Source organism: Gavialis gangeticus, unplaced genomic scaffold (assembly GCF_001723915.1).
Source record: "Gavialis gangeticus isolate Ggan-Ray unplaced genomic scaffold, GavGan_comp1, whole genome shotgun sequence".
Lineage (NCBI taxonomy): Eukaryota > Metazoa > Chordata > Crocodylia > Gavialidae > Gavialis > Gavialis gangeticus.
In genome coordinates this window covers 27234275-27258712 of record NW_017728993.1, presented here as the reverse complement: position 1 = coordinate 27258712, position 24438 = coordinate 27234275, and the positions used below count along the sequence as shown (strand labels likewise).

The 24438-nt window shown below is 44.9% G+C and overlaps 1 protein-coding gene across 10 annotated transcripts in view; it reads left to right on the top strand.

Annotated features, from left to right (window-relative positions):
- The window catches only part of ST3GAL3 (ST3 beta-galactoside alpha-2,3-sialyltransferase 3), a 313721-nt gene that overhangs the window by 58006 nt on the left and 231277 nt on the right, over nucleotides 1–24438 (top strand). The window contains exon 2 of one of the 10 annotated variants that reach the window (XM_019501442.1): nucleotides 11142–11145. The exons of the other annotated variants lie outside the window; for them this stretch is intronic. Coding sequence (XP_019356987.1) covers nucleotides 11142–11145 — 4 coding nt within the window. The remainder of the gene's footprint in view (nucleotides 1–11141; nucleotides 11146–24438) is intronic. 10 annotated transcript variants of the gene reach the window in all.

Below are 24438 nucleotides of genomic sequence, written 5' to 3'. Positions count from 1 at the left end.
CCCCCCCCCCCCCCAAAAAGGACAAACTCAAGCACATTACACTTTTTGAGTTTTACTTCTGTTATCCAATTTAGACACTTCCATACCCTCGCTGCTCTTGGCCATCCTGCTTGTGGCCTCCTCAGCCCCACTCCAAATTCAAGATGATTGCTTGAGGCCAAGGCTGTTATCTTTAACTTCTACCTTTATTCCTTCTGTGTAACTTCTGTGCTTCCCTTGTTTTCTTTATTTACATGGCTTACACACTTTTTGCTATTTTTTTTTTTTTAACATTGGGTTGCAAGATTTAGCTTGCTTGACTTTTGGCAGTGCTCATTGTTTCTGTGTATCCATCCATCCATCTTCCTTGGTTATATCTGTTCTGCACTTGGCCGGTGTGGGTAAGTGTACCTGAGCTACCTTTAAACTAGCTAATTTGTGCAACAGTAGTGGTGAAGGCACAGTGACATGGGCTTCAGGGTAGGCTCTGCAAGCCTTCCAGTGAGCTTGGGTCAGTTACTTGGGGAGTGGAAAACTGTGCTGCCGCATTTTGCTGTTGCTGCCTGAGGCAGCTGGTTTACATTTAGGTTGGGGTACACCTCCCTGTGCTACACTTACACCTTCTGGTTGCAGCATGGACATAAACTTACATAGAAGCAAACCCTTTGGGGCTCCACCTCAGCTCTTCATGCCTGTTACTAGGAGGAGGCAAGGACAGGCCATACCCTTTAAAAATGAAAAGAACAGTTCTCAGATGACATTTAACCAGACACCTAGATTATACTCTCCTGGTAGAGTCAGAGCTCACTTTGTGAGACCTCATGCAAGTTCTGCTGGAAGCATCTCTGCCTTGCAAGAGCTACCAGGAGCTTGCTTCTTGCCTACAATCACCACACACAGAAGCATCATGTTATGCACTTGAGCGGGCAGTGGGCGCTAGTATTTATGGTGCAGGTGCAGGTGAAAGGCCAGTGCTGTCCAAAGAATTATGATCTCTGGTGCATGCACCAAGAATGGAAATCACGTAGATGGCAAATCTCATAGAACTACAACCACAGTAAGGTGAGTAGTAGGTTTGTTTTTTTAAACCCCTTTAAATAATGCATTCTTTAAATTATGACTTTTCTATTCCACAAACAATAATGAAAGTCTCTTCAGAAGGGGAGAAGCTGGCCAAGATGGGGTCTGATCCTGCCCTTCAGTCTGTATGGCCACAAGTGTTCACCTGCACGGATTCAATAGCAGGATTGGAGTTTAACTTGGTGTCCTGGGGAAGTTAAATGGATTGCTGTCAGATGAACAGCCAAAGTTGAATCTCGCATTTTGCATAATGTAGCTATCAGCACGTTATCTGAGGGCCTGCTGCCTCCTCCAGATGTGTTCTGTCCAACCCCCTGAAGTGTTAGCTGGAATACTGCACGCCAAAGAGAGTATTCTTGGGAAAGGAAATGCTTTGTGCCTCCAGGCAGGATATGGGATCTGATTAAAAGCCAATGGAGAGCACTTTGACCTGACAGAAATTGGATGGATGGAAGGGAAAGCCACGTATCCTCTGCTGCCAGACTCCTTTGTGCATCTCATTTGGGCGTGCGCCTGTTCTCTTTTGTGCCATGAGAGGGCAGTGTTGTTATGAGATGCCAGCGTGGTCCACTATCACTGAGGGAGAAATGGACAGCTTGGATTTTTGTCCTCTCGCTCTGTTGGTTTCTGAAGCTATTTAATAAATGAGTACAAGCTTTTCTTTCAATATCATCCTACACATTAGGTGACTTTTAGAGGTTTCTCATGGTTATTACTGCCAGCAAGGGCAGAAGAGTTTGGGAGCTGAGCTTGCTGATGTAACTTGCTTTCCCACCAGGATGATGGAAAGCTGGTTTCAGGACTGACTGTTGTCCTCTTAACTATCTCATTCATGCCTGTGGCTGAGGCAGTGAATTGTTGCTGTTCACTTCCCAAAGCTGTTCTTTTGCCCTTCCTCATGTGGTGACATTGAGATCTTTCATCTCATTAGTTGAAGAACAGTGCTGGTTTCCACCTGGGGCCAGTAAACTGTCTGTAGTTATTTTAAAGTATACCTACAAACAACTTCATAATTTGCTCTGTGCATTTTTTCTTAATCAGATTACAGTATTCCTTCTCAACGAATTCCATTTACTCCACTATATGTTGATTAGACTCTGTTATCCACAGCTTGACTGAAGTGGTGGTTTATTTGAAATTCATAGCATTGCAGACAATGAGGGCTGGAAGGGACCTCAGGAGGTCATGTCTAATCCAATCCCCTGCTCCAAGCAGGACCAGCCCCAACTGCATCATCCCAGCCAGGGCTTTGTCTACCCAGGTTTTCAAAACCTCCAAGGATGGAGACTTCTCCATCTCTGGGGAGGCTGCTCCAGTGCTTCGCTACCCTCGTAGTGAGAGAGTTTTTCTTAATATCCAACTTCAAATTCCCTTGCTTCAACCTGAGCCCCATTGCTCCTTGTTCTGTCATCTGCCCCACTAAGAACAGTCCAGCTCCATCAATTTGGCAAGAGGTGTGTATATAATATCAGAGAGAGTGCACAGTTTTCATTTGACTTTCCCTCATGGCAGCCTCACAGCATTCTTCTCTTCCATGGGCAATTGTAGTAACTATAGCGTGCTTCCTTTAAATGTGTAACCTTGAGGTGGAGGGGAAAAAGGCTGTGCATGTACCCAGACCCTGTACTTCTCAACCTTAATAGATTAAGGATGTACTGCTGCAGTATTACGTGCCCTAAAACTATTAGAAGTCTTGAATATGGTGGAGGTGGTCATTGTCGGGGTAGCTGATACTGTCCCTCAGACCTGGGTATGACCATAAACTGCATCCGACTGGAGGAGTAGGTGGCACCGTGGTGGGGCAGCTCCTCTAAAGTACCACAAGGTTGCATCCTCCAGAGTGAGCTGAGTGTAGCGTGACTCGAAACCCTAGCTCCATTGTCTTGTGGGTACTCCTTGGTTGGAGAGAGGATAAGAGACATCCCCCTGACAGAACCTTGCCCTCGCTGAGGCATTAGTAGTGTTCTGCGTTTTCAGTTTTAACAATTTTCACTGATAAATTCCCTGATTTTTTATTTTGTTTTTTTTGGGAGTTATTCGATTTTTTTACTGTTTTTCAGTTCGCTCAAGGTTACCGGATACAGTAAAATCCCTGTTAACTGGCACAAGTGGGGAATGGCTGGGGGGGGTGCCAGTAACCTGAGGCACAGGTTTCCAGATGGACACTGGGGGGCGCAGGGGGTGACCAGCAGCCACGTGTGGGCCGGGGGAGGGTGGCTGGAGTTGCTATCTGGGGGCACAGGGCTCCTGGCTCTGATCCCAGGCGGGGCAGGAGAGGCTGCTGGAATTGGTCCTGAGGCGGGTTGGTCCCAGCTGCACCCCAGTGGCTCTGACTGTGGCCCTGCTCCCAGCTCTTCTCCCTGCAGTGGGTGCTGCACCTGGCTGATTCGCACAGGTCCGCGGGACGGGAGCCACTGCCCAGGGGCATGGGGCTCCTGGCTCTCACCCTGGGTGAGGCAGGAGGTGCCAGGGTCGGGTTCCCTCCTCCCCATGTCCGGCCGCGTGCCACTCCCCGTAACCCCTGGGCTGCGCTGTGCTGTGGTGCAGGCCGGTGGTGTCAGCTCCTCCCAGGGCTGCTGCACCCTTGTGCCCCACCCAGCCCCTCTGCAGCACGTTGACCCAGGTCGGAGTAGCCCTGGGCTGGCAGGCTGACCCCCCGGACCCCATGTAAGCTGGGACTTCTCTGACCTGGCTCAGCATGCTGCAGTCTTGGATGCATGTGTAAATGCTGTGACCTGGATTAATAAACTCCAGCGTTATATGTGTTGGAGTTTATTGCAGTGTGTTAATATGAATGTGTAGATGCGTCCGCTCTTGAGTAGGTGTGTGTGCTAAAGGTTGTTGTGTGGTGGTTGGATAGACCTCTTGCGCTTTCGCCATGATCCACAGGCTGTATAGTTGCCAAATATAATGCTATAAACCTGATAGCACTGTATACATAACAAGCATTGCTTACAAGTACTGTCAGCAGTGGATATTAGCAGCTCCAAACTGACTAGTTTTCATTTTCAAGACTTCTACTAGCAGTGCTTTGGGTATTTACTTCCCCTTCACTGTTTCTGGCACAGTTAAAGAGAGTACAATTAGGGACAAGGAAGACATTGCAATTATCATTCAGTTAACTAGAGTATATTTAAGTTACAAAGTAGACAGTGGGTCTGAAAGCTGCTCTCTTAAACAGTGCATGCAGCATAGAGTGTTTAATTGGCGTGCTGTAACCGGTGCTTGTTACGGTGGAAGTGGTGGGCAGCTAATGGGCTGCCATTGTGTTATGCAGTTAAGTACATTTCTGGACTTCCTTCTTGTACAAATAAGTATGCTGTAATGATATTTTGTTAATGGGAACAGGTGGGTGAGTAGGTTTTGTGGTAAGATTGATAAGCGTTTCAGGCTGGTTTTGCAAGGCTATGGTAAATGTGGTGGCTGGCCTTTACTTGGCCTAAATCCCACAAATTGGAAGAGGTGAGTAACTTCCACATTTCTTGTCAGGCCATGCCTCTCTTGGCCTGCTCTCTGGTACCATGTAAATCAGTACAACCTGTTCCGTGGTCAGGTTGCCGGTGACTAAACCTGGACCCACACCTGGGCTAGCCTGTGTGAAAAGCATGTGCAGACACCCAGCAGGACTAGAAAGAAGACCTGTCAGAGGGCAGATGAGTTCCCTGTGAGCCAATAGCCATCCAAACCCGGGGAGGAGATGGGCACTACCAGGTCACTTTGCCCGTAGAATCACCAATGATGCACAGCAGCTAAGGTGCCCCTATAGTCATAGTGGCCTTGGGTCTGATTTGGCTTGAATTCCTACATCAAAGTGGATCTTCTTAAAAATCCTTTCTAAAGTAAATCTTCAGTTTATTGCTTGGCCTGATAAGTGAGGTACACAGTAACACAATGAGATAGTCACAGTGGCTTTGCATGCAGCACCTGCATTGTCATTTGGGATATGGTAGAATTGTTCCAGACATCCACTGATCGTTTCAGTTCTGTTAGAAAGCTGTCCAGCATTGCCTGTAGCCTTTTTGTAATGTCAGGAAATTTTTGGAGTTTGGATACTACTTCAGTAACACAGTTGTCCTTTGCATTCTGTTCTGTAACTGGTAGAGCCAGCTCTAAGCAGTGTTTCCAGTTTAGGAGGGTCAGGGCCTTCTAGTTTTAAAGATGCGTGTAAGGATTTCTACAGGATTGCCATCTAGGGCTTGTGCTGTGTGGTTATGGGTTGCCAGAGTACTGGCTGGCTCACCAGAGCGGCAGTTGGAAGGAACCTGGCTGGGGGGGAGAGGATACTCGACAGGTATGACTTTTCACCATCTCCTGTTCTCAGCATTTTTTTTCTCTGCTGCTCCAGACTATAACAGAGTCCTAGGAGAAGCAACAGTGAGACTTCCTTTGTTCAGTTTGCTGTGGTGTCCGGGCATAGCAGCCAGAAAGTGAAAACTATCGCAACAAGTGCATGGTCACCGCTTAAGCACTTCTGATGGCATTACCCTGTTGGTTTCAGGGAATGCTTGCACCAGCTGCAGCAACTGTGCTGTCAACAGTGGGCTCATCTCTTGCCACACTGGCAAAAAAAATGTCTTGTTACAGCTGATTCCACTGGGTGAAAGCTTTCGTTGGTGCCAGTCATGTGTCCCCTGCAGGGTTTGCTGAAGTACTGTGCCTATAATGGGGGAAACAAGGGGAACCTCACCCAGGGGTATACTGCCTGTCTCACTGCCTGCACTTTCTGGCTTCAGGAAGCAGCCACTGCAGGCTATCTGTAATAGAGTGCAAGGCATTGTGGGAATCATAGTTTTGTAGCGTGGCAGTGGACTTTGCTGTGCTGGGGGGAGAACCGACCCCTATTTTTTGCTGCCAAATTCAGCATTTTTTTTGCTCTCTGGACATGGGCTTTGGTGGCAGAAAAATGAGTGGAAGGTTTCCCTCCAGCAACAGCAAGCTCTGCCGCTAGAGACCTGGGATTGCCAGAATGCCTCGCCTTGCCTTCCATGAGCCTGTCTGATGCTCCTGCAAGCCATGAGGGGGGCAAAGGTGAGACACAAATGCCCTGGGCGTGTTTTTTCAATGCTACGCTTCTGTTCCTAATTATGTTATCACTAGGTTTTTGGATACAGCTCGAGGGAACTGGGTCTGGGTCTGGTTTGGTGCATCTTAGAATGTCAAAGATGCCCAATTTTAAATAGGCTTTCTTTTATTAGACCCCTTAGACTATCTGGAAATGTGTATTCTCTATCCTTTGATCGATGAGCCATGCTGTGTACTGTAAACTTTGTGTTATGCCTCTGTTTGCTCTTCACTCGGTGAACACGTGTCCCATTCCTCCTCCTCCTGGCTTCCCGTATGCCTCTCTTCCACTCTGCAGCCTTGGGTGCGCGCCTTCCTTTCACAAATCCCCTTCTTGAGACCTGCGTTCATTCGCCCTCTTCTAATCATGTACCTGCCTAAACATAAAGTGAAACAAAACCAAAATCTTGATTATCTAAGAACTTGATTACCCCAGACTAGGAGGAGGCTCTTTTCTACCCTGGACTGAGTCTCAGCCTAGCTAGGACTGAGCTGTGAGTTGGCTGGTCAGGGGAAGTTTTGTTGGGGAGGGATGGCAGCTGTTTTAGAGTTGGGTTAATAAAATGACTGTTGCAATTTATGAGGAGCTCTGCTAGTAGAATAATCCAAAAACAGTGAAACTGTGAAGTTTGTTAACCCCAATGTGTCTATGAAATCCTGGCTGGGAGCATTCTTTCAGCAGGTGCCTGGAAAGGCTAATAAGGACTTGGGGTCTGTTGTGGGATGCTGGAGAACACTTGTCTGCCTAAGATTACCCTGGGTTTTCGTTGAGGAAATTAGATGCATTTTGGATTGGGAGTTGCTCCGGGAAACTGTTTCTGAAGTCCCAGCTTGTGATGAATCAGAGTTGGCAGCTCCTTTTGTGCTAGGCGCAAAACTCTTGTAGATGTTGTAGATACGCTGGTGTTTCGGTTTCCTTAAAAATGCCGTTTGGTGACTCAAGTGAAGCTGCCCAGTGAACACAGTCTGTACAAAGACACAGCTATCAGGCACCTTCCTGTCCCCTGGTTATTCAGAGCCGTGCGTCCTGGTGCTGTGGCTGCTTCGCAGAGCAGCATGCTAGTTGGCACCAGCGATCCTGGCTGGCAGCTAATCTGTTCTGGCTGTTGTGGCAGATTGGGCTGTTTGATCTGCACTGCACTGTAGAAGTTTTCAGCTGTGCTTCTCAACCAGGGTGACAGGGCACCATAGTTGGCATCAGATCCTGTTGAAGGTGCTGTGGGGTTCCACACAATATTAGTACTGTTAGTGTGCAAACACCCCCACACAGTTCACAAGATAAACCCAGAGGGCACTTCAAGACATGCTCCGGGGGGTGGTGAGGGCAGCGCTTTGATTAGAGCAGCTCCAAGAGCCTCTGTAATTAAAGCACTGCCACTCCTCATGCATCATCCCTGCACGTAAAAATGGTGGCAGGAGCACTTGAACTAAATGTTGTGCAGCCTTTAGTTCGTGCACCCCTGCCACTGTTTTTAAGCGTGGGGATGCCAATACATGAGACACCGAAGGCTTGAAATAGAAATCCAGTGTCAAGAACATCCTGGCCTGTTGCGGGCTTTCTGAGCTTTTTGCAGCAGAAAGGCTTGCTGTATTAGTCTTCCCATAGTCAGAAAGCTGAGTGAAAACTAAGACCTGGTGTTTTTTGACGGGGGGGGCTTGAGTTTAAAAAGGTTGGGAAGCACTGGTGCGGAGATATGCTTAGGGGGGAAACTGCCTCACTCTGGCCAAACAAACAGAGCAGAACCCACAATTTCCTTTCAATTAAACTTTTGGGTCTTTCCAGTGTTAAACAGCTGATATCAATTACAACTGCTTATTACAGAAAGAACTGGATAGTTAGTGGCTCTCCTAAGCAGGATCATCCTAGTTGTGCCTTGAAATATGGGAGAACAGCAGGTTGGTGCTGGTCACATTTCTTCATCTCTCACCTGTGCGCAGACCTCGGGGAACCGTAAACCTCTCACCCACATCTTGCTTCATGTGTAGTTCCCAAGTCATTGCAAACCTCCTTCCTGATCAAGACTGAGGAACTCTGCTCCCTTCAGATCTTTGGTAACGCTTTTTGTGACAAGCCAGCAGGTGCTAGAAAAGAGCCTTTCTTTCTTGCTCTGCCCATCCTGGAAGAGCTCAGCCTGGCAGCTCTGCCTTCTAGCCCCTGCCAGCTCAAAAGCTTCCCTGAGTGCTGCTTTAAGAAGGCTCCCCTGGTTGGTGAAACATGTATTTTAGCTAGGTGTTTAAAAATTTATTATTAATTCCACTGAACCTTGATCAGATCAAATATTTCTCTGTATTTAACCTTTTGGATGCCCTGGAAGTTTATTTTTCTCACTGGATTATTACTACGCCAAGTGCTAATTTAAAAGAATTCATTGTATTTTTGTATTGCATATGGTGCATGGAATGCTTTCTTTTTAGAAGGCTCCAGTTTGATTCATCTAAGGGCTGTGTAGTTTCATAGTCTGTTTTCTGACTATGGTGGCAGTTGCTCTTTAACTGTTTTTCATTGCTCTGGAGTCTTTGCATGGGGAGAGGACCAGCAGCCTACAGTACCTCAGATCTCATTTCTGGGTTATTATCAAATATTCTTAAGTAATAGATTCTTTCCCCCCTGTGATCAAACCTTCATATAAAAGAAAATTCCCAGCAATATGGCAGTCTGCATGCTAGTGAGCAGAGCCTCTGTAATCTTTCTCCCATTCTGAATTTGACACTTTTCAGACTTCTTACATGTGTCAAATGACATGTGAGTGGAGCAATTTTCGCCTTCTGGGGATGTGATGCTTACCCCTATTTCTACTGCATAGGACATCTTTACTTCTAGTTCATTAGTGCTGTAGTCTTCTTGCATTTAGAGGAAAATGCATTCAACATCTCTCTCTCTCTCTCTCTCTCTTTCTGTATGAGAGAGAGATATCTATATAGGGGGAAATTTAAAACCTACATTTTTGGGACTTTTGTAAGTGTTCTCTGTTGCAGAACATCTTCGATGCCAAACTTCACAGGGCGATGAGCCAGTGAGTCTGTCTGGGACACAGGACCGGAAACATCTTCAGATCCTGGGAGAACAGACATGGCAGTACTGCCAGTTAAGGCACTGCAGCCATGTAAAGACAGCTATAGAAAGCAGATCTGCAGACCGAGTCTGTTCAGGATCAGCTTTCATTTAATAAACGGCCTCGAAATGCAGAAGAAAGTTGGGCTTTGCCTCTATAACCTTTGTATTGCCTCTAACCTCTTTTCTGCCATTTTCTGTGGAGGTTGCCTTTAACATGCTGTTGCTCAGGGGATTGTTTATTCCTCATGATGCCTCTTCTCTTGTACCTTAATCCTGCTCATCGCTTGTTTGTGTTCAAAGTAGTATCAAGACAGATGAGACGTGTCAGTGTAAAGCTGTCTGTGAGCTGGCTGACAATTCTGCTGGCAGCTAAGATAGATGTTGCATGCTTTATATGCTTTGGGGAGGCTTTTTGGCCACTGGCTTCCTATCAGAAGTAGTAAATCATTTTGAGAGAAACCCAAGTGCATATATTCCCTAACATTTCAGGAGTCCCAATTACTTCTTTTGATGTAAGAGAAATTCCCCAGTGTTAGTTTTCTTGTAACGCAGCTAAAATAGAGAAAAATGTCAGTATTTTTAAGAATTCGTTCTCTTTGGAGTAAAACATGAATATGGTCAAATGCTATGTTGATGTAGGGGTGAGCATTGGAATATAGGATCACAGGAAGCAGGGACCCTGTGAGGTCACATCTAGTCCAGCGTCCTGTTCAAGGAAGGATCAACCTTGACTAAACCATCCCAGCCAAGTGTCTGACCTGCTCTCAGACGCTTCCAAGGATGGAGATCCCACAATTTCTTTTATATAGCCTGTTCCACTGCTTGACCACCCTCATAGTCAGAAAGTTCCTCATAATCTGCAACCTAAATTTCCCCTGCTGCAGTGTGAGGCCATTGCTCCTAGCTTTGTCCCTTGCAGCCATAGAGAAAGGCCCATCTCCATCCTCTCTGTAATCACCCTTCAGGTATTTGAAGACTGCTATCAAATCCCCCAGACCAAATCACTCAAGCTTTCAGCCTTTCCTCACAAGTCATGCTCCCCTGGCTTCTACTCATTTTTGTTGCTCTCTGCTGGACTCTTTAATCTGTCCACATTCTCCTGGAAGGGTGGACACAAAGCTGGACACAGTGACCCAGGTGAGGCCTCACCAGTGCTGAAGACAGCAGAAGATTCACTTCCCTTGTTTTGCAGGTGACACTTCTGTTAATACAACCCAGGATGCTCTTGGCTTGTCTTCCATTAGGCCTGTATTCAGCTTGTGATATACAGTAACCCATAGGTCCTTCTCTGTAGTACTGCAGCCTACCCAGCCATCCCCTGCAGCTATTTGTGCATGTAATTATTCCATCCCAAGTGCAGGACTTTGCAGTTGTCCTTGCTGACTCTCATCTGATTGATTGTTGACCATTTTTGTGGTCTATCCAGGTCATTCTGGATCCTAGTCCTGCCCTCCAGAGTGTCCAGAACTCCACCCAATTTGTTGCCATCCACAGATTTGCTAAGCGTGCACTCAATCCCATTGTCCAAATCATTAACAAAGATGTTGAACAGTGACAGACTCCTGGGGAACCCCGCTTGATACCTCCTCCCAACTTGAAATGGAGCCATTGATAACTACTTGTGAAGCAAGATGGTTCAACCAGTTATTTACCTATGTTACAGTATTTCCATCTAGTCTGTATTTCCTTATCTAGTTAATGAGAATGTCATAGGAAACAGTTTCAGAAGCCTTGCTAAAGACATGCTGTTCCCCACCATCCACAGAGCCTGTTACATTATCAAAGAAGGAAATCAGATTGGTCAGACATGACTTGGTCTTGGTGAAGCCAGGCTGGCTGTTCTTGATCACTTTGTTCTCCTCTGGCTAATTTGTAATAGATTCCTTGAGGACCTGCTTCATGATCTTTCCAGGTATTGAGGTCTGGCTGACTGGTCCCCAGATCCTCCTTCTTCCCTTTGCTAAAGATGGGTACTGTATTTTCCTTGTTCCAGTCATCTGGGACCTCACCTGACCTCCATGAGTTCTCAAAGCGGATAGCCCATGGTTCTGAAAATACCTTGGCCAATTCCTCATGTGCCCTAGGGTGCATCCCATCCAGCCTGACTGACTGGGAAGTGTGCAGCTTTCCCAGGTAACTTCTAAACTGTTCTGCCATTATTCTGGGTTTGTTTGTCTCTGTCCCTGTCTGCTGTCTTGCAACTTTATTGGTCATCTATTGGTGAAGACTGAAGTGAAAAAAACTTTAATTAGTTCGGTCCTCTCTTCATCATCTGTAAGTAAATTGCCTTCCTCATTCCGTATGGGGAATGAGGAAGGCATTCCCTATTGTTTCTCTGGTCTTCCCCTTTTGACATACTTGTTATTGCCTCTTGTGTCCCTAGCCAGTTGCATCTCGAATGCTCATTCATTTTATGCAGCTCTAAGTAAAAAAAACAAATGCACAGTAACCTTGAGGTGCTTTGAGACCATGTATGGAGAAGTGCATGTGACAACTGGGCATTGTAAAGGTGTGGTCCTAGATTTAATTGGAACTGTTGGCTGTGTTCAAGAATCCAAGGCAAATCTATTGCAGAAAATGGACCAGATTCCCTAATACTTTTGACTGCCTTGATGCTTAACAGGTGTAAACCCAGGTTAAACAGCTTTTAGTGGCATACCACAGCAGGGCAGCCTGCCCTTAATGTTAGAGCTTTAAAAGAAATTCAGTAGTGTTCTATCTCTATATCACTGCTGAATAACTATCTATCTATCTGAAGGTCACAAGGTTTCAATCCAGTTTTTGAGTACTCTGTTTTGCAGGTTTCCCTTGTGCTGCCATCTTGACTGCTTCTCTGCACGGTATGGCGGAGGAAGCCTCCCAGCCTCTAGCTAGCGTACAGCCGCAGAACCTTGTGGGGAGCTGTGACTGCTCTATCCGGTACTCTACCAACACGAGCTTTGTGCACACTGTTTCAGTGGTCATTACAACAGAGATGGATGTGCAAAATAGGAGAGCGATTCATTTTCTCTCTCAAAAGGCCCTACTTAGGTTAGGTCAACAGCTCAGTAGTTTTTTTGGTAACCTGTGTAATCTACACTTAGAAACAGCAGTCATTAACAACTTGGTTTAACTGCAACCTAATTTCTTCAAACATAGCCAATTTACAAGTTTTTAGTGAACTTTGAACTGTACAAGTTGGCCTGTTTTTTGTTAAGGTTATTTTGACAAAGAGAGGTTGATAGAGTTGCTAAATGTTTTAAAGGATCCCGTTTCAGCTCCAAGTAATAGATTTATTTGTAAATAACGTGATCCTTTAGGAGATTAGAAGCAAACCAGCTGAAGCCTGACTTCTTTGACCACCACTGTTCCCTGCCAGCTTTCCAGATCTGCTTGCGTGCTCTCCATCTTGTCTTGTTTTTGGCCTGGGATAGGGGGTGGCGAGTCTGTGGCATGGGCATCCTCTGTGTGTGGCACATGATACCAGGGATGACAGCGGCAGTACAGCAGCAGTTGGGACAGGAAAGAGAAAGCAGAGCAGCAGATCAGGCAGGGGAAGGGGACTGGAGTAGCACTTAGGGAGGATGCCAGACTAATTTGTGGCATGCCTGCAAATTGGTCACGACTGGTATAGGGAAGACATGGCTCTTTGGAGCTGGAGTAGACTGTTTTCATTAGAAATCCAGTTAGCTTCTTATGCAGCAAGACATGTGTTATGTTTGGGAGGACGGTTTTGAACTCTTAGGGCCAAAAAGACAAAAGCCAAGCATGCTCTTGGCACTGGGTAAATAAATGCTATTTTCTATCAGTCTCTTCTGTGCAAACTTTCTGGCTAGTGCTAGATTGGTGTCCAGCTCTGTTTAACTGTTTCTGTGTGTGTTTATCAACCTGCTTTGAGTTATCCTGCAGAATTCTGATGCAGGAAAGTCCCTGCTGTGACGGGCGATACTTGGGTCACCTGAATAGCACTGCTTCTCTGGATAGCTGGCAATTCACTGGCACTGGCTGCAACAACTATCACGGGGAGATCGTTTTTCCTGTTTCTCCAGTAATGGGGCGTCTTCAAGCAACTGTGCCGTGGTTTGAGCAGTTCTTGACACCAAAACATCTTGAACTTCAAATACGGAGCTTTTATAATACCTCTGTGTAGGGTGGGGGAGGGAGCAGAAAATGTCTTGGGCATTTGGTAAGATAGGAAATGGAAATGAAAGCTAGTGGAAAATTCTTAGAACTACAGAGCAGTGTTGTGAGCTGTGACTGAGGTCCAAACACAGAAGCTGTCTGTCTGAGAGAGCGGGTAATGGTCACGCAAACAGCTTCATAATGCCGAACTGAGAAGGTTATGTAACAGAACTCCCAAGCTGTATTATCCTTGAAAGCAAACCACTTGAGAGTTCCTGGATACTGCATGATTATTCCGGCGATGCTTATGGCAACACTGATACCCATCTGAAGCCTTTGCCAGCTGGAACATGACAGCAAAATGCTTCCATTATCATTTACTACTGAAGAAAAAGAAGTGGCCTCCCCTAAATTTATTTTCAAATGGCCAGGCTCAGTGACTAGGAGTAAGTTCTCTTGCTTTTAACGTGGGTTTTCACCATCAGCAGCTTAATGGAGAGTGACCAATGCTGATATGAGCATAGAAATGGGGAAAAGGCTTTATTACATGGCAAAGAACAGAGAGAATGGTTGTCTTTCCTATAATACAACAGCATGGGAATCCCTGATTAAAATTCAAAGGTAACACATTTGGAGCTGATGAAAAGTAATATTTAATAACTTTAATTAACCTATGACAACTATTGCTACATGATGTTATTGAGGCAGGTTATAATACTGAGTAGTATTTATTCATGGATCTAGAAGCTCTTTTCAGGAATGTGGCTTTGTGAATGTTATACATGGTGAGGTCAAGTGATTCTTTTCCCCCCTGAGTTTGTGCAGTGAGCGATGGCAGAAAATCTCTGGGGACTACTTTAGTTCTCTAAACACTGGCCTATGCTGCCCCACTAACTTCTATAAGCTTATATATTTTTATTTATATGAATTGAGGAGCATCTGCACAAGTTTCAGCTTGGATGAAATCAAATAGACTTTTCAACCTTTCGTTCTGCAAGTCATGAGTGGATCATCACATGGCAGGAACCAGCTCTCCCCCTGCCCTGTTAGCTTCCATACTGGGAACCATGAGCCTACTCTTGAAGCACCAGCCTCCCTCAAGTTAGAAAGTTTTTCCCTATGGGCTGGTTATTCCATCATTTTTCCTGGTGGTGTATTTTTTAACTCTTTAGAGCATTTGGTACTGCTCACTGTCAGAGGCCAGATGCAAGACTCAGTAGATCTCTGACTTAAGCAAATATGGCAGTTTCTAGGAGGAGACAATGAAATGGCAAGGGGGGAGACCAGAGGACTGGTGACGGAGGACAAATTAATTCTAAATCTGAACGCAGCACAGAATTTCTACGTGTTTGTCGTCGGTGCAGTAGAGGCTAAGTCTGCTTTTGCTTTCTTTCTAGGAGGAGGAAGAGAAGGAGGTTGTATTGAAATGATATTTAAATACTAAGGGAGTTGTTACGGAAGTTGAATTAAATATTAAGGAGAGTTGTTTCGGAAATTGAGTAGCTGAGGGGTGCATCCGTAATTTGGATAGCACGTCCTATCGGAAATGTTGTTTCCTTGTCTGAAATGCTTCTTTCCTGGTTAAACTGTTGACTGCCTAAATTCTTACCAGCAGCATGAAACGTGCTGGGCAGCAGCTTTGGACAGGAAAATGGTCAAGAGCAAAAGGCCTGGTGAGAGCAGAATGGAGAGAAGCAGGATGGCGCTGTCACTTGGTGACAGTGAAGATTAGCCTTACACTGAAGCCCGGGAGCCTTTTTCTTTCCCTCCTCCTGGCTGAAGTGGACAACAGTCCTTCTGAAAGGAAATGAAGACACCATGAGAACCGCTTTAGCAAGTGGAGTGCTCCGGGAGTTGAACTGTCATCCCTTTGCACTCCCAGCAGTGCAGGGGAGGGAGACTGTGGTAGGAGAGTCAAACTCCACTACAAATCAGTAAGGGGATGTCTTCGTGCTTGTTGCCTGATGGACCTTGTTTGGATCTTAAGGCTCGTGGGTTTTTAATCCCTTACAAATACATTAGAAAAGGTCATATGTATTTAATATTATTTTTGTCTATTAATTTTATGCATAGATAAATTGACAAGGCTCACTTCACTGACTTTATGACTTTGCAGAAAACCAAAATCTTAATTTTGTTTCTTCACTTTTTGAAAAATTAGGATTTTTTAAAATTTGGCTTGATACTCAGCAAAAATATGTTCCTATCTGAACCATGACTTACAACTCCTCTTCCTCTTCACTGCCCCCCCCCCGATCCCAAATCTGTTTTCCAGTGTGGAGGTGGCCATGTGGTACTCCAGGCAGGTATTTCAATTTAACAAAACAGAAACACTTTAATAGAAGCTCATTTTGAAGTGGTTTAATAAAGTAGAAAATCCAGAATTTATTGGAAATGATTTTTACAATCAGATGTTTCCTGTTGTTGGATTCTGAAGTGACTTTTTCCTCTTGTAAAGGGAATAAGAATGAACTTTGGGCTCAGTTCTCCTATCAGTTGGAGACGATACATGACTGCGTCTCCATTCACATGGTTCACCTGCCAAAAGCTTGCAGTCCTTCTGTTTCAGTTCTGCTGTCACCATGCACATCTGCGGTCAGGAGGTTGTGTGCGCACTGTATATGACTGGTTATATATTCATTCTCTTCCTAGCAGTAGTAAAAATGTTGGAATAAGTCAGCCATATAAATGCTTCTGAGGCTGCAGCTTCTTGTGGTGCCCAAGCATGGGAGTACCTCTTGTAACTTAATTGTATGCAAGTTGAGTGAGAATACTTGGTAAAGTAAAATCTTATATGTATTTCCTGTGACCCTTATGGTAATGGGGCAGTGGTGCAGAACTGACATTGAACTAAATACCCAAAGTTTATTATTAGTCAGAATTGCCCATTTATTCACCCTGTGCAACTTCTCCAGTGGTAGCAGTGGTGGGAGCTGTAGTCTAGATAAGATGCTTGCAACCATTGGTGTTAGATGCAGCTAGCCCTGTATGGAAGAAGGACTGCGAAAGTAAAAAAAAAAAAAAAAAGAGTGAATGCTGCCATCGGGGCTCAAAGGAATAAAAAGGACTTTAACAATAAGCCAGGGGAGCTGCAACACTATCATGCAGATGGCATCCTCAGGATATTAGGAGCATGGCACTTGCACTAAAAACAGGTGAAAGGGTAACCCCCTTTCTAACCCTGTCTTTAACAAGAAAATCAAGTAAGGAGTAAAGGACACCCTGTCAAGTTACCCTTAAGTGCAGGTATAAATGCTTAAAAATATGAGTCATTCAAAATAATTTACATTTTGGAATATTTAGGGACGTGATAACTTTTTGGACCACAAAAAAGTGAAGAAAAACCTGCTAGCTAACCCAGCTTGACTTGTCCTTTACCATATTCATATATATTCATGCTTACATATCCCTGTCTCCTACTTTTTGGTGTATTGTGGGCATTTTCAGTTGTCATCCTTTATGGTAGGAATTTTCTCTTGCCTACTTGTCACTGCTGACTGCTATATTATTGTCTTTAGGTGTTACCATCCTGCTGCTGCTGTTGCACAGCTGGATGGGCTATAGAAGGTTACAGAAAAATAAAGGTAATAAAAGAAAGAGAAGCATGACACTGGTAATCATCGACCTAACTTCTAGTTTCTGTAAAAATGTATTTTTTATATATTATACATACACATTGTATGTGTGTAATAAAAAATAAATAAAAACAGGGACATATCTATGGAAATTGGAGCCATGAGTATAATCAGAGAAGTGTCTGTCCATTAATGATAAAGTTGTATCAATTTCCAGCATAATCCCTGGTTTTCATTGGTTATACCTTTCTTAAACGTTTTCATTTTTGTGGTGAAACTACCTATATTTGGTCTCTGCCTGAAGGGTAGTTTTTCTTTTGTAAAGTTTGAGCAAAACTGGTTCAGCTGTGGTGTCTGAGTTTGCAGAGAATGGAAAAATCAAATGTTATATTCTTTAAAAAAAATCTACCCTTTGTTTGAATACCTGCCATGTCTTGAAGATGGAAGCTCAGATCTCTCCTCCGGCGCTGCTGAAACCCAAGGGAAAACTTCTCAAGGGCAAAGGAAACTGGGGGTGACTGTCATAACTCCTGTCCTTGCCTCTCCCATGGCCCAGCCAAGATGAGTGGTATCCATTCCAAGATGCCAAACTGTCCATTATCTGAATGTGAAGAGACGTAATTGTTTTGGAAAATACCACCACCAAGGTAGTACAGTATTTGTGAGGTGTGAGCATTTTGTGCAGTGCAGGGAAGGTGTGTGGCGTCCTCACTCCAGGCAGCGTTGCCAGAAGGTAACAGGAGATTGGAAGTAGCGCTAGCAGGAAAACCCTGGCAGAACTTGTTTTTGTCACAGACAGCAACTCCATTGACACTGAAAGAGTTTGACCAGAATTTCATTTCAAAGAAAAAAATGAATGAGGCTTTGACAATGTTGAGACATGCTGTTTTGAATTTTTCAAATGTAATATTCTGATTTTTTCTGGAAACAAAAGAGATGATCTAATTTAATTTAACTTAAAATTCATATTGATTTTTTTCCCCTTAAATTTTCCTTTATAACACATTCCCTTTTATGCTCTGTTCCTAATTTGAGTGAAAACAAATTCTGAAATCTCACCATTTTCTGTGAAACATAATTGTCATTTTTCACGCAGTTCTGCTTGTGGAAATAAAAATTTAAAACCTCCTTTGGATTTGATTAAATAAAAACAGGTGTGAAAGGGTTATTTGTAGATGACAGAAATATGTTATAAAGATTAAACGCATCTTTGTGAAATACATATAAAGTAAATGTGAGGCCACATGAGTTTGGAATAAAGTATTTGTTCTTGATCACCCTGAAGTCTTTAGGGTGGTGTTTGTGCCAATGGTACTGTGCTGCCCTTTTCCTTAGCTAGCTCTTGAACTCGGAAAACTGGCCAGTATTTCAGAGTGACTGGAAAATAATAAATGCTTAATGACCTTAAATATGTGTTAGCTTTCCCCCTCAAACGCAAATACAGCCTCTGCATTTTCCCATGAAGGAGCTGTATCTTTGGGTCTGTGGGAAAGCTAGAGATGTACAGTAGTTCATTTGGAGAAGTGAGTCCCCGCATACATGTCTTAACAAAACTTTCCAGACACGTTTGTTCCATAGATTTAGTACTCACAGAACTTAATGTGATGTGTGTTTCTGCAAAAGCTTTTGGACAATATCTTGTGTCTTGGAGTTACTGTGTTAATGACTGTGGCATCTTCTTTGCAGTCTTATTTAACTCCTTCTTGATCAGACATTCAGCCAGGGAGGTCTCCTGATGGCATGAAGAGCTGCCTCCTTTCAAACTCTCCCTGTGCTGGGACCTGTTACTTGTCCTCCATGTCCCCAGCTCCTTTGCACCTGGTTCCGCTGCACGGTGGTAATCCCTTTCCCTACCAGGCAAGTTTGTTGTTGCTAGTGAATAGTCAGTACTTAATCTCCGTGTCTTCTGTAGCAGAATATTTGCTAACAAAGTTCAAATGATTCTTCCCTAAACCAGCTGTTGCTTATATGGGCCCAGTGACTGATGATCAGTTGAGCCGACCCTTCTCCAAAGCTCAACAGAAAAGGTGAGGCCAGCGTTGTATGGCAGATGGTTCACTCTGTGTACAGCCTTGAGCTCACTTGAACTGAAAAAATTGACTTCTGATTTAATCATGCTGTCACTGGTAATGCCATCCCAAATTAAAGTAACTGAGCACTGCAAAATACTTCCGGTCTCTGAATGAGGATGTGGAAGTTTTGAGTAATGGTCACTGATGTGACCATCACTTTTTTCATACAAGAGCCTCAGGGAGAGCTGGGGAGAGGTGACATGCGTGCAAAGCCCTGTTGCCCTAACAGCGATCACAGAGAAGAGTGTGGCCCAAAATAAGTCTTCAAAGCATATACCTCTCTAAAGGGATGTGTGTACCAGAAGGCAGTCTTGTGCTACAGTGACTGTTCAGAGTTTGGCTTTGTTTGTGGAGCACATTACTACACCAGTATGCAATATCCAGGCTGTGTTAAAACTTTATTATTAAACTCTTACAACTCCTGTGGGACTGATGGTTTGTGTATTGTGATTTCTTAGGACCATGTCCAAACCAACACACAGTCTTTCTGCCTAAACCTTGTGGTGGGGGAGGGAGTGGAGGGTTGGGCTGTTGGTTTATTACTGAAATCTGGTTCTGTTGATTTCCGCCCCCGCTTTGGATCTGAGAAGTTATTACTTTCAGCTCCTTTGGTTTCCAGTGGGATGAGGCAGTTTCCCAAACTGCTCTGAGGGAGACTACATAACAGGAACAGCAAGGAGTTGGGAAACCAGCTTCACCAAGAGATTTCCAGTACAAGGTCTTAACTGAAACTGGGAAGCAGTACTATAGGAGTAAGCATTCGTTGCCTCTTGGCGAGGTGTGCCATACAGTCAGATTTGGCTCTACCTACTCAACTGTGCAGTTGTTCTCTGTGCCCACCTTCTTTTCCCCCTCGTGCTTTGCTCCTTGCTGGGTGGTATGGCTGGGAAGAGATGTGCAGTGTGTTTATACTCACATGCATCTCATGACCGTTAGTGTACCAGTGACTTTGGGTGCAGGAGAAAATTCAGGCTGAAGATGGAGAACAGCTGCTAGCCATCTTTTGCCTCTTGCACAGAATGGATGCCTACTTAAGCTGACATGTGAACAACTAACATTAACATTACTGCCTTAACTTGATTACCAGCAAGAGAGGACTTCAACTCAAACGTATTAGCATTCCCCACACACAGTAAGAGCACGTATGAGGGGAAGGGTTTCTCTAGGACAGGAGTGCTCAGTCCCTGACCTGCGGGCCAGATTCTGCTCCTGGCACTGTCATATGGCCTGTGGGTCCTGTCTACTAGATTGGGTGATGCAGGGGCAGTGTGAGACCTGGAACCTGATCCTAGCATGTGGGCCAACTGAGACCACGTGGAGTCCGGTCCAGCCTGCAGACCACCCCTGTGCCACTTGCTTGGCCTGTGGGGCCAAAAGGTTGAGCACCAGTGCTCTGCGTAGTGTTTGAAGATGCTTTGGTTCTGCCTCTGAGAAAAGGTGGAAAGACCAGAGAAACGCAACAAAGGCAGCAAGGAAGCATCATGTGCTGCTTGAGCAAGTTCTGGGGTCATGGCCCTTAAAGAAGTCGAAAGCATCACGTCTTGAGCTGATGCTAGCTGAATGGGCTAGTTTGCCAAGAAGCCATCTCGGGATGCTCTGGGAAGCGGGTTCTTGCGGACTCTGTGTGTAGACAGGTTTGGTGCAGAGAAATACCTCCCTCCTTCAGCTTCTCCTCCTTCGGGGGGAAAAACCCATCACAGAACTGGATTGACTGGTCATATTGAAAAGGGTAACATGGTTAACTAATCGTCTGCTTCATAATTTTGACCATTTACTACAGAAGCTTACTAAAACTAGAGTCCAAAAGACCTGTTTTGGAACTGGTGCAAGTCATGGCTGATCAGTAATAGAATTTAAATGAATTGAAGCCCTTGATATTTAAAAGAGCGTGCAGACTTTTTGAGCTTCTTTCCCACCAGAGTAAATGCAGTTGTGCAGTCCGGATGGATTTTTATTTTTATTGGAATAAATTGAGACTAGTAATCTGCTGCTTTAAAAAAAAAAGTTGATACTAAAATGCAGCTTGTCTGAAAGCCAATAGACCTGTTTGTTTTATAAATCAGTTTTAATTCTGTTAAGTGAGCTGTTTCAGTAAGGACTCCAGTCATTTTTTTCCCCCCAGATTCCCTGGCAGTCTCTTCAGATGGTCAAAAATTCAGTGTTCTCTTCTTATAGGGCTTTCCTGTGAATTCTAGCAGTTAGGATGAATAGCCAACCTAGGGTGAACTTACAGTCCGGTACTTTGGCAGTGAAAACTAATGTATACAGAGGAGAGCATAAGGTAACATTCCTGGCTGCTAAGGCTTTGGTGAGATAATTTTTAAAGTACGTGTCCATCTCTGATGTCAAAAGGAAGCTGGAAAAATTGGGGAAGGTTAAAAAAAGAAACACGGGAACAATTTGGGGTCTGGCAATTCGATCTCGTCATAGCAGCTATCCAAGTGACAGAGGGTTAAATTGCAGCCCCTGGGCTCCTAGCCAGTCGCCACTGCCACATTGCTCTGGCTGCAGCAGCCGCTGGGGTCTCCGGCCTCCCCCTCCCTCCAGCTTCCCCTTCCAGCCTCTACCCCAATACAGTCCATTGTGCCAGGGGAGCCTGTGGCCCAGGGCATCTGAGCCGAGGGTGAGGTCAGGTGCCCGGGGATGCCCCTGAGCATGCGGTGCATGCAGAGGTGGAGCACCCAGTTGCACAGCACAGCAGGCGGTGGGTCACCTGGGCATGTAGTGCAGTGTGGAGGGTGCCCATTCACACAGTGCAGTGGGGGAGCACTTAGGTGTGCAGTGGAGCTGGGGGGGTGGCACAGGAGGGGGCAGTGGGATGCACGGTGCAGCTGGGGGAAGGTATGCAGCCTATGGGGTTTTGCTTAGAAATTTGACAGCTCAGCATTACAGCAAGATTAAGGGGTTGGGAGATGAAGCTAGACATAATTAGACCAGATGGAAGGGGCAGATCTTTATCAGGGAGGATAATGAATCATTGGAACAACTTACGAAGGAAAGCAGTGGCTGTTTTTTTCCTTGGAGACTGATTGTCTTTCTAAAAGCTGTGTTCTTGCTTCAGCACAAATATCAGGGCTCAGTGTGAGAATTGCTTGACAAAGCTCTGTGGCCCGTATTGTGCAAGAGGGTTGATAGTAAAAGTAATTCCTTCTGGTCTTAAAATCTATCTGCTAATTCTCACCTTGGATCCAAAATATTTTTGTATAAACTAGACTGTGAGAGAAGGAAGAGTAGTTACCACAGCTGAAGGCTTCTCTTTTTTCCCAGGGCCTCATCTGTAGCTTGCTGTGTAATGATGCTGATGAAACATCTGTAATGATTTTTGCATTTTTTTCCTTTCTTGGTGACCTTAACTCTGCCCCCCATGTCCTGTGGGGTATGTTGGGGTGCCATAACTTTGGGTAGTAGTCCACACTACCCTCTGGACATACGCTGGCTGAAAAGCCCAAGTGCATGCACAGGAAAGAACTGCTGAACAGACTAGCTGGGCAACTGCTCGTGGCAGTGTGGGGAGCCTGCCTCCGAGCCATGGCCGAACAGCGAGCCCATGACAGCAGTGGGGAGCACCTTTAGGCCTGGTGCTGCCCGCTCACCAGCAGTCTAGTCTGGACAGAACTGGTGGCTGCCAGACAGCCAAGTATCGACTGAGGACTTATTGTTGGATTGGCTGCAGGGCTGCCAAGTATCACTTGTTCTCCTAATTGCAGTGCAGGTTGTGAGGTAGGAACTACGGGGCAAAACGATACAGCTGGCATTTTGTGGGCCCTCTGGCTAGAATGCCACAGTGGGTCCTTCTGGTCCTCAAAGGTTGCAAAGCTTTTAAATGAGGGGTATGAGTGCAGTCTGGACTCCTTGATGTCACATGTCTGCTGGCATTTCTTTTTACTTACTTACTGATTGACTTATTTATCTGCTGTCCTTCCTGACAAATGCTCAGGGCGGCTCACAGGAAGAGCACAGGATCATTTGTAATGTAGGAGAACAGTGAGAGAACAAAATGGAGCTGGGGAGCGACTCCTGAGAGCAGCTTCCCACGCACTTTTTGCCAGGTAGACTTGGCCTACCGATGGTTCTTTCATTGGTTTGCTCTTGGGTGACCTGAGAGATCGTGATGGAGCATATAGGGCAAAACGGTCCCTTAAGTACTTATGCCCCCAGCCAGTGTCTGAAGAACTAGTGAAATTGCCTTCCTGGAAGAGGAGGTAGGAATGAAAGATGCTGTTAGAAGGGGGAGGAACATTTAGAGATATTTAGGATTTTTTGGTTTTCTATTTCACACCTTTTAAACTCCCAATATCTCATTAACAGTATGAGCAATGGGATGCTTTTGTTAAATCCAGCACCCTGGCCTCTTCAGTTAAGGTATCTGAGGGCCAGATAGACTCTTTGACCCAAGGGGTGCCTGTAGACATGCAGGGATGCTGCTCCGACATGCTGTAATTACAATGCGTTGGAGCAGACTCAATTAATTATTACACTTACAATTAATTAGTACACTCCAGCAGCATCTGTATCATGTGTACTCAGCGGCCCATGCTGCAAAATAGTGGCAGAGGTGCTTTAACTGAAGCTTTTCGATTTTTAGTTTCAAAGCTCCCCTGCTGCCATTTTGAAGCACAGGATGGTGAATACATGAAACACTGCAGGTGCTTTCCTTAGAGCAACTCCAAGAGGTACCATGTTTTGTCATCCTGTTCATGCATATAACAAATAGGGGTGCACCGATAAAGATTTTTTTGGCCGATACCAATGGCTGATTATTAACCAGCCGTGTCAGCCAATACTGATCCGACTGTTGTGCACTCAGGACCAGGGACTGTGCTGGCCTCTTCCTGGCAGGGGCAGGGGCAGAGGCAGTTGGGGTCTGCAGGGACAGGGCAGGCGTGTGGCTGACTTTAGCCAGCCTAGCTGTTCTACCACATTGCCCTTATTGAAAACTAAGGCAAAGTTTTTGTTTAGTTTTTTGGGGCCCTACCTAGATTATTTTTGCTTTACATCCTATTCTCACTGCATAGAAGTTGTATTTCCTTTTCCCTAGTTCTTTTTACTGTTATGGCTAAAGAACCATTTGCTGTTGTTTTCATTTCTTTTCCAAGATCTAACTCACTTCAGCATCACCCTGATAGAGTGAGTGATCAGAAATAAAAGACCGATTGCTTAGGTGCAAACAAGTGTGACTGGATTGTGTTTGTACCATGAGGACAGAAAAAAGTTCAAACCAGGTTATATATACTTGGTGTTCTTAGAGGACCAATTTGTCAAAACATTTATGATTGTAAGCTAAATCATGGGAAATGCTCAAGAACAAAAAGCCACAATTGAAAATGTGTGTACGGTTAAATTGGCAAAGACAAAACAATGTGGTTTGGAGAAAAAGTGAAAGCAGGTATGAAAGAGAACTGTTTGGAAACTAGCATTTGGTAGCAACAAATAGAAATTAAAAACAAGGAAATGTAGAACACAGGTAATAGGTGCAAACGAGATTCCTATAAACAGCAGAGCTAAGGAGAGTAAG